Consider the following 18,168-nt stretch of genomic DNA (forward strand, 5'->3'; position numbering starts at 1 on the left):
GAATCCTGCTACACCAGTCCAGCATCCTGCTAGGAAGATGGGCCATTTTGAGTATTGAAAAAGTCAGACTTCCATTCTGTCTAAATATTTCAGGAGCTTAGGACTCTTTTCAGTCTATTGTTGTCTTCCTCCTGTCTGACTGCTCCTGCCTATTCTTTTACAGTTCTAGGACAGGTGGCTGGTTTTTAAAAAGGATTTTCTCTTCAAACATGTTAAGAGTTTTGTTTTTCTCAAATGGAATGATGTAGTCCCATTTTAGGGCTTTGTCATAAGAACACTGGATTTCCTCTATGCTGAACCACCTCCATGTGTCACAAAGAAAATCAGTGTGCTCTGCATCCACCTGCAGGTAGAGGGTCATAACCCACTGGACTGGTGTTAGCAGGATGACAGGGAAGCTACAAAATCACTAAGTAAAAGGGAAGGCACCTGCCTGAATGCTGCCCCTTCCCTACCCACTGTCCAAAACTACCTCAGTGCTATGGTTTTATAATTCTTTGGATCTTTTTCTTTTTGCCATGAAATACTGCCATTGACTAACCATGTTCCAAAGTCAAAATAGTAATGAGGAGTTTATAAAACAGAGGTTGTTTTACTTACAATTTGGGTAAAATTTAACTTTGATGAAACAGGTATTCTGCTCAAAACCTCCTCCTATGTTAAATCTTCTGCAAAAGCTCTTGCCTCTAATCACGTTCCTAGGCTGCAAGGAACCTTGACCATGCCAAAAACTGCAGGCCTCAAGCTTGAGAGGAGCTATCCATCCCATGCAAGTGAAAACTACTTTAGAAAACATATGATCCTACATGGTTCCTACAAAGGCAGAAGCATAAAATTATGAAGCACAAGTAGCTAAAAAGCTTCAAAGAGGAAGGGAAAAGCATATGGGTACTTTTCCTGTAAAAAGAAAAATTTTCCTTTGCAAAGCAAAGGATATGGACAGCTATAAATGAAACAGTTATTAGTTAACCAGTTTTGTAACTACATTTGCATTTTCATCTGGTTGCTCACATCTTGCTTTATATAGAAGACTGTGGAGCAATTTTAGACAGGCTCGGCTGCCTGCTGAGAAGAGATGTTTGAGACTGGTGCTACAATTTTTTTTAACCAAATTTCCAAGTTATACAACAAACCCATTAAGACAGACTACTAAATTCCAAGGTTATTAATTCTTTTGAAAGGAATAAGCATACAAGGCAGTTTGCCTTCAGTGAATTTATTTTAAAGGGGGAAATGAGGAAGTGGAGGACGAGATGCCGCAGAAACAAAATGCTCACATGGCAATGGTGGTTCTTGAAAGAGGATGCAACGGCAAACTACTTACATGGCCAACATGCAGCCCAGAATTTGGGCTTTCTTCTCCAAAATTATCAACCAAGCCTTTCCTGACAAATAAAACTGAGATGAGCAGCCACCGGTCTGAGTCATCCCTTTGCGCTCTTCATCAGATCAGCTAGAACACGATTTGATACTGTATCTCAATGGCAATGATAGGAACTGCTGTAAAAGACCTCCAGCAACGTTTTCTCATGAAATTGCAGGATCTCTGCCTATACATCACATCAAAAAGGAGTTCTTTTGTGTCTAAGTAGGAGTCTGATGCTCTAACTTTCCAGGATTCTGACGCATTTTCCATACTGTATACAATCTTAAAAACTACATAAAGAAATGAACTTTTAGACTTTAATGAAGGGACAAAACTAGCTTTATTCAATCAGATCATGTAAAACTGCACATATCAATATCAATAGTTTCTACAAATGAATTAAAACCACTATGTTGATTCTTTGGTGGGAAGGTAATAGTGCTAATAAGTGCAATACAGCAACTACGCCACTCTTCATTATAATAAAAAGCCAGTATGCCACCAACTTACGTTACAAACAGGAATAGATCTGACCAATAACTGTGCCATTTTACTGCCCTGAAACTGCTCCCCCAGCCCCCGAAACCATGGCTGCAAATTCTGCCCATCAATCTACTGATCTTGCACACATTAACTGAATAGGAGTTATGATAGCTAACACTATCAAAAATATCATTTTCATACAGTCCTGCAGCTGGCTCCAGTTTTGATGACATTACAGTTATTTTTGTTTGTTTTACTGGAAAAGGAGGGACAGGTTTTTTTGTTTGTTTTTTTAACTGATCTGAAGTGAAAAAGCCCCCATAAGATGCAATTTTGCGGCAAACCCATTCCAGTTAATGAAGAGATTTAATCCCGTGCTGAGCGACACACCTCATGAGACATGCATTGTTCTGCAGCTGATGGGTTGCCTGCCGTTGTGTGGGGAGAGAGGGTGTGGGGACAGCAAAGCCGTCTCCCCCACACTCGCCACTCCAACTTGTCTCTGTTAGTAGAGCCACTCAAATTTAGAGAAACCGGGCTGTCTCAGAACATCAACTTTTACTGTTCCCTTCCTCTGTTCCTAGGTCTCTACTCCCCCCTCCCAAAAAAAAATAATATTTTTTTTTCTTGCATTTTTATTATCAATAAAAAACAGTCGGACCACATGCCATGATTTTACAAGTTTTCCTCCTTGGAAGCTGCTCTTCATTGCCTCTGTTGTACTTCTACGCTAACAGTACCAGGGGGATGCTGGCATTCCAGTTTGTTGATGATTTAGTTCCACTAAGTAGGCAGAGCTTTCAAATGCATCAATTGTGTTTGCACCCCTAGGAATTAAATAAAAATTCAATAATAAAAAGGCAGCCTAATGATATTATTCTAACCGTTGACTGAATCGTTTCAAAATGCTTGGGTATTACAACTGATTTAAAAAGCTTCTTTCTCAACAAGAGCCAGAAACTGGTTTTTTGCCCAAAAGAGCTTTTTGGTAACTCAAGTGCAACATTGATGATAAAGAACGGTCAATTAGTTTTCCCACCCCGGTCCCAAATCTACTTAACATTACTGCTCTGGATACCACATGTATCTTTTTGTTCTTATGCTCTTATCCCTAATAACTAATTTACAAGATAAAACCTATCCTAAGAAGCAGCAGGTAACATTGCCCATCTGAGTCATACAGAACACTAAGGACTGGGGGGCGAGTCCTGAGACAAAAGACTGGGAATTATCCATCATACTGGGCTACTCAGCAGCATGGAAACTGCTCCAGACTCTGTCCTCAGAGTCACTTATCTGCCTGTGCTAAATAACTGGCCATAACCGCAGCTACAGAACCACTTCGTTTTCAAATCTATGACATGATCAAAACACAAGAATAAAAAGAAACAGAAGATTATAGCTCTGTATCCATACCACACAAAAGAGACAAAGACAAAATTGGGCCCTGAGAAATCCTGGTCTTCAGAGTGTGGAAAGAAGGAGTCTAACATGGGAACACTGCAAAAATGATACTCGCCACCTTAGTCCTTCTATGCGAGGGACATCATTCTGCATCCGTACATAAATACACGTTTTCAGTGAAACTGACGCAGTTCGAAGCATTCAGAAAAGTACCAGGTGGGAAAGGAACATGGAGACATTCTTACCAGGGTATACCACCACTTTCTCAAGGCAGAAAGGATTAGTCAAGCCTGGAACATTGGGTTTTTTTCCTGCTGTTGTTTTCAAAGCTATAGACTACATTGCATTAGAGATGGACACCGCCAGCTAGGGCTCCTCACACTTGCCAAATACCTCAGTGGGATGGTTGCTAGGCCAAAGTTTGACAGCTAGAAATATAGCTCAGCAGCTTAAAATGAGTCAGGATGCCCTTAGGAATCCTGCTGGCCCCTGCGTCACAGGATTTCAGGGTAAATTTAAGATCCAGAGCAACTGTACACAAACTGCCCAATCCTAATCATCGTAGGCTCTGGAAAAACCAGAGCAATATGCCATATTTAAGAAACAAGAGTTGCCTATCCTTCGCCTGGACAAAAATATAATGGCCAGCTACATCTGCTCATAAATAATCTGGTGACGTGAAAATTAATCTCTCCAACAATGATTTTTGGACTATTCCTTAAATCCCAGTTCTCAAACACAAACTTTTTTTTTTTTAATTATTATTTTCAAAAGTGAGGGCAATTAGAAAGAAGATGTCAAGATGACTACTTAATTTGAAAATGTGATTAAAGACAGATGTTAGGAGAAAAGTCCACTACTGGGCAAGAGAGCAACATGCTAGATGGACACATTTCTTACTCATGGTTTGCTTTGTTTTTTGGACATGGCAACAGCACGTGCCAAATTAAAATTTGAATAAGCTTTAAAAAAAAACAAAAAAAAACCCCCACTTCATTAATGTTTTAAAATAGCCCCACTATTGCAGCTCCAAGAGAGAATATCAGCAGTGATAAGTCAAATAGGTTGAAAATTCTTTGCATGGACAAAGAACTAAGGGCCAGATTCATGAAGACTGTTCTACCATTCTGTGTCTATGGGAAAAAAAAACCCCTTAGTGAATCAAGTACTAAGTGACCAAGTCCCTTCAGAACTGAGCTGAAAACCAGCTTCTCTTCAAGGAACTCCAAAGTTCAATCCAGCTCACAAGGGAAAGAATGACTAAAACACCACACCAATTCAGCTTCCTCTCTGTAACAGGAAAGACTGCTAAATGGGTCTAAAGAGCACAGAAATATTTGTTATTGTTTTATTCCTTCCATTGCTCTTGTAGACAAACCAGAGATTTTTCTCTGTGCACGGAGCTAAATGTCAGAATGCTGTAGGGACAAGCAACTTCTCCTCCATCACATGTGGGAGCGATCTGCTTCTTTCCACCTATCCCAGGATCGACCCTCCAGCGTCAAATGAAACTTCCCAACACTGGAAAGTGAACCAAGATTCTGAATCAATTCGCTGTGTTGGAATACAGGTATCAGACGCTAGCGCTGACCCCGCTGCATGGCTCTTTAAATTTGCCTTTGCAACCAGGCCCCCCCCCCATCGTTAATTAATATTTGCCTGCTGCCAATGCTGGAACCTTCTGCAGCACCTGTTAATGTGATGGAATGAACGGATGCAAACTCTGGACGACAACAACAGGTCTTAGTGATGTGAGGTATCTTCCTATTTCTAAGTCTTACTGCTGAGACTAATGTGTGGAGCCCCTTGTACGTCACAGCTGGAATTACTGGGAGTTAAGTGAACCTGGCAGGACTAAGAGAGCACCAGTGTGTGAGTCTAGAGCGCATGAACACTGAAATCCGGGTCATTAATAAGTGGTAACCCTTGCCAATAAAAAATAAAATAAAATAAAATAACAGGGCTGGGGGGGGGGGGGGGGGAACACAACAGGGAATATGGAACAGAAAAATAATAGTATAGGGTTCCCACTTCACTCCAGTACAAACACAGAGATAAAGACAGACGCTTAGTTAGGGGTGGTGAAAGGAACAGATACATTGTTGGTACTAGTTGCTGTGGCACCCGTTACTGTGAAGCCAGTAGGAGGAGCTATGGAGCTGTGAGTGGGCTGAAGGTCCTTGGGAATGCCACTGTGAGAGCTGAGCTGATGGCCAAAGGCCGCACTGAACTGAGGGAGGGGCGACTGCTGCTGCTTGGGGGAGCTGGAGGCCATCAGTTCGGAGGAAGAGGGACCCATGCCACTAAAGCTGGTTTGAGGTAACCCCGGAAGCACGCTGGAGCTGTTGGGGGTCACGGTGGAGAAGACAGGCTGGATGGTCTCCGAATGAGAGGTGGTGGGTGGTGTGGACAGGGAGGTGGAGAGAAGGTGTCCATCTGCGCAGATGATGCTGCTAAAAGGAGAGGGGTCACCCAAGTTGACAGGAAGGCTTCCCCACTGAGTTCTGGGGTTCACCACCCCGGTAAGTGGCACATCGAGCTGGGATGTGAGCAAGTGCTGTGCCATCATGGGCACCTCTGCTGTGAAGGTAGCTGCCAAGTTATCATTAGAGTAGGAGGTGGTGTGGGGCGATGTTATATGGTCACTGTAGGGAGACGGCACATGCTCACTATCGTAATGGCTTCCATGGGGTGAGGAGTGTGAATGGTCACTACTGTATTGCTGTCGTGAGGTGATTAGGTCATCTGCCTTGCTCAGCAGCTGGGCAGGGTGTGGCCTCTGGGAGGCATGGCTGCCATCATGAAGTCCATGAAAAGGTCCTTGGAAGGCTCTCTCCCCAAGTGCACTCTGGTTTATTAGAGTGGCAGAAGTAAGGCTGACGCTGGCAGGAGCAGAGAATTGCCCTGACAGAGGCGTCGATGGGTTGGACAAAGTAGCAGAACGGAGTAAGTTCTCATCCAGCTCTAGACTGGAGAAATTATCATGCACTATGCGACCATTTAACAGCTCCCCTAGGTCTGCATTAACCTCCCGGTTTAAGGACTGAATTCCTGATGCTCCGGCACCGGTGGAGAATACTCCTATCCCACGGTCAGACAGCTCCTGAATGGGCACGCCATCCGTCTGGGTAAGCACACCAATGGTACTCAGGCACTCGAGGGAAGTCACAGCCTGCAATGCCCGCTCCAGCTCCTCCGCTTCCTCGGTAGTAGGGAGGAGCTCTCCATTCTTACCTACAAGTTCAGAAATCATGCAGGAGACAAGAAGAATCATTAGAATACCTTACCTTTAACAGATGACGCAGCTAGAATAAAGAGAACAATTCCACTCTGTGATATCCACAAGACCCAGCATATTGGCTATGACTACTGTTTGGCATCAATGGGTTAATTAGATCCCACCTGTAAAAGTTCTCTCAAAAATTATTTCTTTTTTTGTGAACTCTCAAAAATACCATAACTTTTTTCCTTTAGCTATGAGGATTCCTCAAAATCTGCTCACTTGTCAATTAACCAAAAATCAACACACACCAGATACAGATCAATAAATAGTCTGTTATCTTTTATGAATTAGGATCCTCCAGTTTTCCTCTACCTACCTGTGCTTACAAGACAAAGTACTGCTGTGACCTCTAGTGGTTAAGTCCTTCCAGACCTCATTAAAAAGTGCTTTATGCACCTACTAAAGCATAATATAGTGCATCCTTTCTCAAACTACGGTGTGAGAAAAAGATCTCACAGCTGACCGGCCATTGAGCAGCATATTATCAGAGGGGATAACTGGCCCAAAATTTCTTCCACTGACACAACCAACTATTTAACAGTGCAGTAATGTGGCACATAGAGCAATAATGTACAAGACCAATCTTCTAATCATTGCTGCAAATCTTTGAAATCAGCACAGTGCTTCTCAATTTGTGTCCTAGAGTCATCAGTGGTAGAAGAATCCCACAGAGTTAGTCTTCTTGTGACTTTTGTGTTTCCGCAGGAGCAGGATTCTACCCTGTGCCTTTATGTCTGGAATGTGCATGCTTTATTTATGGGACACAAGATATAGATATTTCCAGGCTTGTGTAGGTTTGCACAGGACTGAAGAAAAAAAAAATGTCTGACCATGCTCCAGGAGGCCATAGCCTTTCATGCAAGTTTCCTTCTTCATTTTGCATGTAAATGTTTGTTAATGATATCCAATGTCATGTTTATATTTTTTTAACCCTCTCTACTAAGGCTTTTCAGAGATTCTAAGAAATCCAAGAATACTGGGGCTCTTCCTTCCTGATGTGGGAAGAGAGTGGATTTGGGAGAACTGTCTCAGCTCTAAGTGCATTTTGACAAGGAGAATACTCTCTTGGAACAGATTTCTTTTTTATTTGTTTTTCCCTGTACATACCAGGATCAATCCAGACTGCTGGGTTATGCCCCTTTCCAGCAGATGGAGTCAGAGAAAAGCTGAAAGGCACCTCCCATATAACCTGGTGTGCCACCTGTGATCCCTCAGTATTTCTCTGACTCCAGCAGATTGAGAGAGCATAACCTGTGGTCCTAATCATCTCTAAATTGGGAGGGTTCCTCTCACAGGTTTGGTTTAAACTTAACGGAGAATCCTCCGACTAGATCAATTCTTAAAAAAAAAAAACAACAAAAACAAAAAAACAAAACAAAAGGACACAGACAGGCAAGGCAGGGCATTGCCCTACAGCCTTTTCCCAGAGAAACTTTTTGTCTCCTACCCGGTGAACTATCAGGGGGAGGGATTCACCAGTGGGCCGGTCACTCTCCCCCTCCTACAGAGAAGCAGCATACCTCTGAGGCACAGCTATTCCAGAGAAGTATCTAATTCCTCTGATGGTCCAGTTTTCTAGTGGTTCAGGGAGGTTGTTCCCAAGTTAGAAGGCTTATTAAAGTTTTTTACAAAAAAAAAAAAAAAAAAAAGGACATTAAGACTTTTTTTTTTTTTTTTTTTTTAGAGAGACAGAGAGAGAGAGAGAGGGATTTTTTTTGTTTTTTTTTTTTTGTTTTTTTTTAATTTCAACACAAACCTTTTCGGCCCTCACCTGTCTTGATCTCCCGGGCCTCTGGAAAGGGTGACCTGTCACCCGACAGAGTTCGCATGCTTTTATCATGCCGCAGGAAGCCGTTTGCACGGTGTGTGGGGAGCCGGGGTACTGGCTCTCCCATGAAGGCCTCTGCTCCCGGTGTATCCCCGGGGGCGAGGGGCCTACGCAGCGGCCAATTTCGGGCAGGGGAATAGCCCTGCCACGCCCGAGGGGACACAGAAGCGAGCCGCCTCCTCGGAGGCAGAGACCCGACATGCTCCTGATCGGCACGGGAGCGGCAGCCATCTTGCCTCATTCTGATCCTGCGGTGGCCATTTTGCCCCATTCAGAACGCGATATAGATTTAATAGGGGAGGGAGAGGAGCTTCCTCCTCTGTCTCCGCCGGCACTTAGCCCTCAAAGGCCATGCAATTTTCAGCAGGACTCAGGCCCACCCCCAGTTCTATTGACGGAGGGGGGGGGGGGGGGCGTTAAAGAGACCTCACCCATTTTCTTCCCAATTTGTATTGCTTCTACATAAGGCTTATGTAGAAGCTGAAATTGACTGGGAAAATAGGTCTTCTGCCCAAGCTAAGTGTTTTAAGGTCACAGCAGACCAGGAGAGCCCTGGGTTGAGGGTGCTTGACACGGTCCAGGGGGATGGACATTCCATCCCTGTCTCATCTGCAGATCCCATGTCTCAGGACCCCTCCACTCATGATGTGGGTGATGATGTGGACAGTGCCGATCCAGTGGAGGGGGATGATCCGCAGATACTCTGTTTGTTCCACAAGGAGGAGCTGGACCCGTTGACTTCATATGTGCTTCAGGAACTTGAGATCCCAATTCCACAGACCATTCCGGATACTTCGCCGGGAGACTCTGTGTTGTTGGGGCTTCCCGCTCCGCCGCAAATGTTTCCTTTCCATCCAAAACTTTTCCAGCTCGTGTCCCGGGAATGGGATACTCCTGAAGCCACCCTGCGTGTCAGCAGAGCCATGGAAAAGCTTTATCCACTTCCTAATGAGTCCTTGGATCTTCTTAAGATCCCCAGGGTGGATTCAGCAGTCATGGCCATTGCCAAGCATACTACCATTCCTGTGACAGGAGACACAGCGCTCAAGGACCTTCAGGACAGGAAGCTGGAAGTCTTGCTTAAGCAGATTTTTGAAGTTGCAGCATTAGGAGTGAGGGCCGCGGTTTACAGCAGCATGATGCAGAGGGCCATCCTCCGCTGGGTACAACAAATGCTTACGGTATAGGACCTTCCCCCGGAGGAAGCTGAGCAGGTGAACCGCATGGAATCTGCGGTGGCATATACGGCGGATGCCTTATATGATTTCCTCCGCACCTCGGCCCACACTATGGCTTCAGCGGTTTCCGCAAGGCGGCTACTATGGCAACGCAACTGGTCGGCGGATGCCTCCTCTAAGTCACAGTTGGGTTCCTTTCCTTTTCGGGGCAAGCTTTTATTCGGAGACGAGCTAGAGCAGCTGGTTCGCTCCTTGGGGGAGAACAAAGCTACCGGAGGACAAGCCCAGATCATTTCGTTCAACCGGCACATTTCGAGGCCGCTTTCAAGGACAACGCCGTTTCCGCTCAGGTAGGGGCTCTTCCTCCTACACCCCTCGGCAGCCACCCACAAGGTCTCAAACATGGGTGCATTCCTTTCGTGGTAGGTGGCCTCAGCGCTCTGGAACCTCTCATGCCTTTGCCAACAACAAAGCATCCCAATGAAGAGACGCTGGCCCATTCCTCAATTCCAGAGATCGGGGGGGGGGGGCACTCTTCCACTTTCGAGAGGAATGGGCCAAGATAACCTCAGACCAGTGGGTTCTCGACATTATAAATCATGGCTACGCTTTCAATTTTGCACAACCCCTTCGCGATCTGTTTCTCGTATCTCCCAGTGGATCTCAGACAAAGCAGCAAGAGATTTTGCAAACGCTGTCTCGATTACAGGCCCTGGGAGCCACTGCTCCAGTTCCTGCAGCCGAGCATCGGACCGGTTGCTACTCCATCGTTCCCAAGAAGGAGGGCGCATTCCGCCCGATTTTGGATTTGAAGCAGGTCAACAGGACGTTGCGTATCCCTTGATTTCGAATGAAGATGTTGAGATCCGTCATTGCGGCTGTCCACAAAGGCGAGTTTTTAGCTTCATTGGATCTAGCGGAGGCTTATCTCCACATAGGGATCCAGGAATATCATCAGAGGTTTCTACCGTTCATGATCATGGGGCAGCATTTCTAGTTTTCTGCCCTACCCTTCGGGCTAGTGACGGCTCCGAGGGTCTTCACCAAGATGATGGTGGTGGTAGCAGCGAGCCTTCGGAAAGAGGGCATATTGGTGCATCCCTACTTGGATGACTGGCTTATCTGAGCGAAGTCGAAAGTGCTCTGCGAGAACGCGATACAATCAGTTTTGGGTCGTCTGAGTTCCCTAGGCTGGGTTGTCAACTATACCAAGAGCCACCTGGTTCTGTCTCAGGTATTGGAATTTCTGGGAGCACGGTTCGACACCGGTATGGGCAAGGTTTCCCTGCCACTGGTGAGGATGGAGCAGCTAATGTCTCAGGTTCGGTGTCTGTTACCTCTTCCCTTACCCGTGGTGTGGGACTATTTGCAGGTTCTTGGTTTTATGGCATCTACCCTGGAGTTGGTCCCTTGGGCTTTTGCCTTTGCAGAGGGCACTACTTTTTCGTTGGGACCCCAAGTCGGCAGAGTTCCAACTGCCATTACCGCTCCTCGAACCGGCCAGATCCAGTCTGGATTGGTGGTTGATCCCGGATCACTTTGTTCGAGGCGTGGACCTGGAGCCCCCTCAATGGATAGTCGTGACGATGGATGCCAACCTGACAGGTTGGGGGGGGGGGGGGCGGTCTGTCAGTCGCAGTCAGCGCAGGGTTTTTGGACGCTGCCACACACCAAGTGGTCCATCAATCACTTGGAAACCAGGGCGGTTTGCTTGGCACGGTGCCAATTCTTCCACTGGTTCACCACCGGGCGGTACAAGTCCTATCCAACAATGCGACCACCGTGGCTTACATAAACCGACAAGGGGGCACAAAAAGTCGGCTAGTAGCCTCTGAAGCGGACATGTTGATGGATGGGGTGGAATGCCATCTGTCTCGCATAGCGGCATCCCACATAGCCAGGGTCGACAACGTACAGGCGGACTTCCTCAGCCGGCAGAAGCTAGATCCCGGAGAATGGGAGCTATCAAACGAGGCACTGCGGCTCATCACCAGCCGGTGGGGGACTTCCTGATTGGACTTGATGGCAACTCGTTTGAACGTGAAAGTATCTCGTTTCTTCAGTCACAGAAGGGAGCACAGCTCAGAAGGAGTGGACACTCTGGTTCATCCTTGGCCTCCACATATTCTCCTTTACATGTTCCCTCCATGGCTGCTGGTGGGGAAGGTTTTGCGCTGGATCGAATCCCACCGGGGACAGGTTGTTCTGGTGGCCCCGGAGTGGCCAAGAAGACCGTGGTTCGCGGATCTGATCAACCTGGCGGTGGACGGCCCCCTACGCCTAGGCCATCTACACATCTCCTCTGGCAGGGCCCAGTATTTTTCGATCAGGCCGATCGCTTTTGTCTAGCGGATTGGCTTATGAGAGGAGGCAATTGAGAAAGAAGGGTTACTCGGAGGCGGTTATTACTACCCTCCTCCATGCTCATAAAACTTCTACTTCTGTTACCTACGCTCGGGTATGGAAGGTGTTTGATTCGTGGTGCCGTGGGTTGAGTGTGTCCCCACGGCAGGCCACCATTAGTCACATTCTTGCCTTCTTGCAGGACAGCTTAAAGAAGGGTTTATCGTACAGCTCGCTGCGACTACAGGTAGCAGCCTTGGGCTGTTTTCGAGGTAAGGTCGATGGTACTTCCATTGCTCTTCACCCGGATGTGGCCAGATTCTTGAAGGGTGTCAAGCAACTAAAGCCGCCGGTGCGTTCGATCTGTCCATCTTGGAGTTTGAATTTGGTTCTTCGAAGCCTGTATAGTCCTTTTGAACCTTTGATGCGAGCGACGCTAAAGGATTTAACACTTAAGACGGCGTTTCTCGTGGCTATCTGCTCAGCTAGAAGGATCTCAGAACTTCAATTGTTGTCCTGTAGGGAGCCTTTCCTGCGCATCACTGACTCGGGAGTTTCCCTTCGGATTGTACCTTCCTTCTTGCCTAAAGTGGTATCGGCTTTTCATGTCAACCAGATGGTTGAATTGCCGGCATTCTCAGATGAGGATAGGAATGCTCCTCAGGCACAGGATTTCTAGAGGTTGGATGTTCGCAGAGTTCTCTTGCGGTTCTTGGAAGTTACTAATCCTTTACGATTATCCGACCATCTTTTTGTCTTGTGGAGTGGTCCTAAGAAAGGGACTAAGGCTTCTAAGGCTACTATTGCCAGCTGGTTGAAAGACGCTATTGCTTCAACTTACATATGTCACGGGCGCCCAGTACCGGATGAACTTAAGGCTTATTCTCTTAGATCGCAAGCGGCATCCTGGGCGGAGCGAATGTGTCTCGCCTCAAGAGATTTGCCAGCGGCTACTTGGAAATCTTTGCACACGTTTGCCAAGCATTACCGCTTGGATGTGCGGGATCCGAAAATGGATTCGTTTGGCAACAGTGTGCATCGAGCGGGGATCTCTAGGTCCCACCCCCTTTAGGGCAGCTTGGGTACATCCCAGCAGTCTGGACTGATCCTGCTACATTCAGGGAAAGGAAAATTAGTTCTTACCAGTTAATTTTCGTTCCTGTAGTACCAAGGATCAGTCCAGATGCCCGCCCAGAGGAAGGAAAGTCCCGCTCGTCTGCTTGTATTGTATTATTTCTCTTTGCAGATTTTTTCAGAACATTCTTTCAGACACGACCTGGTTCTTTTTGTCAAACATTTATAGTTATTTCAGAGGTTACTGTTTGACTTGATCTAGTCATTGGTTGTTTACCATATGTTACATTCATTCTGCTTTGATATTGATTATACTGAGGGATCGCAGGTGGCACACCAGGTTATATGGGAGGTGCCTTTCAGCTTTTCTCTGACTCCATCTGCTGGAAGGGAGGCATAACCCAGCAGTCTGGACTGATCCTTGGTACTACAGGAATGAAAATTAACAGGTAAGAACTAATTTTCCTTTCCTTATTATACTATGCTCCATTTCTTTGGTTCTCCCTCTTAATATTGGCCCTCTATCAGTACTTATTAAGCTTAATTTTGGTTTTGGTGGGGGGGTTTTTAGTACTTTTTCTTTGCAAGTTAATGCTTGTTTTGAAATTTAAAATGCAAATAAAGAGAGTTATGTGCTCTCATCCTAATCTCTTTTTTCTTTCCCATAATCTCACTTTGGCGAATGCATATGGATTTGCCAGTGTTTAAACTGCAGCTATTTCTTCATTGTGCCAGTAGAAAAAAGTGTTAAACAATTACCAATTGCCCAAGAAGTACTATTAGCTAGCTAAAAATCATAGGCACAGGCCCCAGTTTCCTGAAATTTCATGGCTGGAGCAACTGTTGCATACTTTATATTCTCCTGTGGAATTGTATAAAACTGCCTCTCTACTCCCCTCATCCTAAAAACTGGACACTTCATCGTTCCCTCCTTCCAAAATCTGCCTCGCTAACTCCCCTCCCCCCCAAACTCTCGCTTACTCATTCTACTCTCTCTCCTCCGCACCAGCATCTCTCACTTTTATCTGCACCAGCCCGTGCAGCTTTGTTTACTCTTAGCCACATTGTGCCTGTCAAATTTTCATAAGATCCTAGAGACTGACCGTTATCCCGTGTCTCCAAGCAAATGCACAGCAGTGCAGTTTGGGGAAGGATTGGAGAAATGGTGGCAAGTGCCACAGCGGCTGAGAGGAGAGATCTTAGTGGGGATGAGAGAGAGGACAGCAAGGCTGGTGCTTGAGGATGTGGAGGAGGAGGAATCGAGATGCCGATGCCCTGTTGAGGGATGGTGGAATGAAGAGAGGCTGGTGCCTAGGATGGGGGTGGGAGAGCGAGCGTGGAGGGAAAAAGAAGGCAAGATAGCATGTTGAGGCATGCGAAAAAGGAGAACTGCATAAGGTGATGGGGGAGGCAGGATATTTGTAGGCAGGGGCAAAGGACATGGGACAGAAAGCTGCAGAGAGGAGACACAGAGGAAGGAGGAAGACATATTGAGAGGAGAGGAGACATAAAATGAAAGGAAGAGAAAAGAACATTTGAGAAAAGTTGAGACACTTGGGAGACAAGCTGTAGTGAGAGAGTAGGTAAAACAGGAGAGATAAAAAGGGAATAAAAACTTAAAAAAAAAAGAGGGAGAAAAATAAGAGAAAGTAAAAATAAAAACAAAAAATGATCAACTTGCAGAACATTTATAGTCTTTAAATGAAAAGTTTATAAAAATGAAAGATTTTTCTATTCACTAGCCCTTTTGGGCATATTAGTACAAACTGTATAGTCACTTGTACAAATGTGCGGCAGAATCCAATCCTGCACTGGCACAGAGACTGTGGCTTGTTCATGCTGTTCCAGAACCATGAGAAGAATGGTCTCTGCAACACTACCAGCCCTTGCATCCCGTACATGGTGGCAAGCAGTGCCGCCGCTGGACTATGTGACCAGCCCCATTAGAGAAGTAAAGCGGTACAACCATAGCATCATTGCACAGTCAATTTTGATTTGTTTTAAACTTTTTGCCTTGGAAGGTTAGTAGAAAATCAAATATCAAATTTTTGCATTTCCTTCTCAACCAGAATGCGGTGAAAAGTACTCCAATGAATTGCGGCTACTGCCTGAGACACGTTAAAGGATCACGGCATTACTATAGGGCAGTGGTAATGATATGCAAATTGAAGCATCAAGATTGGCTGATCCTAGGGTACTCTAAGAAAGTGCTACTACTGTAAGCAAATCTTAGCAACTGCAGTGTTGCAACCCAAGTTTCCAACTCCTTCAAACTTAAAATGAAAGGAAAAAGGACAACAGCAGCAAAATGCTAAAATATATACAAGGCCTTATAAAAACTAAGATAGGAAAACTGTTTCTTACCTGCCAATTTTCGTTCCTATAGTACCACAGATCAGTCCAGAACCCACCCATTCTATTGAGGGGGAGAGTCATCCACTAATTCAGTTTTTTTTATAGCAGAGGATATTTTCATATTTGAAAGTTTTGAAAGTTTTGGATGTTTATTTGATTGTTTTTGAGCATATATGACTTTTTTTTTTTAGATTTTTAGAAAAATGACCTTAAGAGTCAAATACTTTAGCGTCATCCTACGGAGTGGTTCAAAAGGAGCCTCACAAACCTCTGAAGACAACATTAAGATTCCAGGATGGACAAACCTACTTGTAGCGGAGGACGCAAATTCTTTGTCACCCTAAGGAACTGAATAATGTTCGGATGTACAGAAATAGAGGACCCATCTATCTAGCTATGAAGACAACCCAGAGCTGCCACCTGAACCTTAAGAGTGCTGAGAGACAAGCCTTTGGCAAAACCATCTTGCAGGAAGGACAAAAGGTTAGGGATTGAAGACCTGACAGGATGAACACCTTTAGCTGAGCACCAGGACTCCAAAATCTTCCATATCCATATGTAGGAAATATTAGCAGACTTCCTCCTGGCTTGCAATAACATAGTAATGACTGCTTCTGGATAACCCCTGAATCTCAAACGCCGCCTCTCAAAAGCCATGCCGCTACAGAAAAGTGAGCAACTTGGTCTAAAATTATGGGCCCCTGATGGGCCCATAATTTTAGACCCTCTAGATGACTGAAGCGAATTGGCCCGTCCTCAGCCAAGTTGACTAGATCCATGCACCACGGACGCCGTGGACATTCCAGTGCCACCAATATGACCTCTCCCTGATACTTTTCTATGCGATGCAACACCTTGCCCATGAGTAGCCTGGGAGAAAATACATAAAGTAGAAACACCCCCCCCCCCCCATGGCCAAGGCAGCACCACAGCATCGATGCCCTCGGCTCCATGCTCTCGTCGCAGACTGAAAAATAGACAGACCTTGGCATTCAGACGAGTCGCTATTAAGTCCACATGCAGAGGACCTCAGACATTACTTTGCGGCTGGTGGACAATCGGATGAGCCCTCCCCGCCCTCCGAACACCCGGCACAATGCCCGAGCCAACTAAGCCGCGACCGCGTGGAGCTGCACGTGTGGCATGCAGAGCCGCGGCCCATCGGAAAACAGAGAGAAACTGCCCAAGAGACCAGCGGTAAAAACGCAAAGCAAAAAGAAACCAAAGAGAAACCAAAAAGAAAACAAACCTACTTCAGACTGTCAATACTGAGGAGGAAGCCACCTGCACAGGAGAGCTGTGCAAGTGCCTTCAGTTCCCTCTCTCTTTTTTTTTTTTTTTAAACTTTACTGAACCTTCACTAACTGAAACACAAAGCCTAAAAAAAAAAATAGGCTGCCTCAGATCAAAAGCCTACCTGGAGCCTGCAGCCGCCTAAGCGGCCTCGTGAAGGGGAGGGATTTGAACCACCAGATTTACACCCCACGGGCACGGGCCAAGCACACACAAGGGTCACCAATCCCTGGCTCGCTCGCCTCAACCAGACAGGGGCGAACCCACTAGGATCCAAAAAACCCCAGGAAGGCTCAAAAAGCTGCAGAACAGCAAGTTTTGCACCCATCTACCATCTGCTGGAGACAGAGAAATATCGAGGAACTGCAGGTGGCACACATGGTTAAGTAGCAGTGTCAGTATAACTTTCTCTGTCTCCATCTGCTGGAAGGGAGGCAAATCCCAGAAGTCTGGACTGATCTGGGTACGTACAGGGAACCTTCTGTTTAAAATTTCTTTTCTCCCCGTTGTGTTAATGCTGATTGTACTCAAAGGTCGGTGGCACAATCACATAGTCCCAATCTATACATTGAAGACTAATGAGTGCTCCAGAAGCCATTGGATTACCAGCAGCAGAAATGCATGACCAGGGTAAAAGTCCCTGTATCCCTGTAAGTTCACCGATTTCTCTTCTTGAAGACCCCCCTCCTCCTTTCTGACGTATAGAAGTAATTTCTGACCTGCGACACTAAAGCTTGCCTACACATTCTACAGAAAAAGAAACTGAAGGACAAAAGGTCAGAAGATGAAGCTGGAAGGAAGAATGCTCGGAGGAAATATTACTTTTACTGAAAAGGTAATAGATGCCTGGAACAGCCTAATAGCAGAGAGGGTAATAAGCAAAACAGAATTACAGGATGACTGGAGGACATATAGAGAGCACTGGAAAAAAGCAAAGAAAGAAGCTGAGCAGAGAATGAGTAGGGTTCGCAGCAGGGGCAAGATTGGGGAGCCAAGAGGACCTTATCTGCAATAGTCTCATAACCCCATGGCAGACAGAATAGTTAAATGCTGACTCTGGCAATTACAAAATTCACAGTTGGGCAAGAGGATACCAAACAAAGGATTTTCTATCCACCACAGCCCACTTCACAATATAAGTAAACAGTTTCTCTGTGCCTTGGTAACTCTATTTTTCCCCAAAGACAGGGTGTGTATGAGGGTGACAAAGAGAAATTCAACCCAATCATCTTCCCAACTCACAACATTCGTTTTAACAAAAAGGAGAAACCAAACGCTATACCTTCAAAGAAGTCAAAGTCCTGCAAGTCATCAGGCAGGCGTGGCAGGACATCCGAGAAGTCCTCCTGGTTTAGCTCCAAATCATGCGGAATGTCTGTGATCTCGTTGGCGATGTCATCGGGCAGGTCATCTGCACTCAGTTCCGGGGTGGATAGGCTCCTATGGTGAAAGGACAGTCAGAATTCTTAATAGTACACTTTGGGTCCAATATTCAGAAGGCCGTTTAGTGAAAAACTTATCCGACTAAAGTTAGCCGGATAACTTGTCCTGTATATTCAGC

General features: G+C 45.8%; 1 protein-coding gene across 4 annotated transcripts in view; it reads right to left on the reverse strand.

Annotated features, from left to right (window-relative positions):
- Nucleotides 1–1,687: 1,687 nt before the first annotated feature.
- Nucleotides 1,688–18,168, reverse strand: part of INO80D (INO80 complex subunit D) — a 127,598-nt gene continuing 111,117 nt past the window's right edge. For all 4 annotated transcript variants that reach the window (XM_029606321.1, XM_029606324.1, XM_029606323.1 and 1 more), the window contains 2 exons: nucleotides 17,890–18,047; nucleotides 1,688–6,487 (listed from right to left, as the gene is read on the reverse strand). In XM_029606321.1, the coding sequence (XP_029462181.1) occupies nucleotides 5,322–6,487; nucleotides 17,890–18,047 (1,324 nt within the window). In that variant the 3' untranslated portion in view covers nucleotides 1,688–5,321. The remainder of the gene's footprint in view (nucleotides 6,488–17,889; nucleotides 18,048–18,168) is intronic.

Source organism: Rhinatrema bivittatum, chromosome 6 (genome assembly GCF_901001135.1).
Source record: "Rhinatrema bivittatum chromosome 6, aRhiBiv1.1, whole genome shotgun sequence".
NCBI lineage: Eukaryota > Metazoa > Chordata > Amphibia > Gymnophiona > Rhinatrematidae > Rhinatrema > Rhinatrema bivittatum.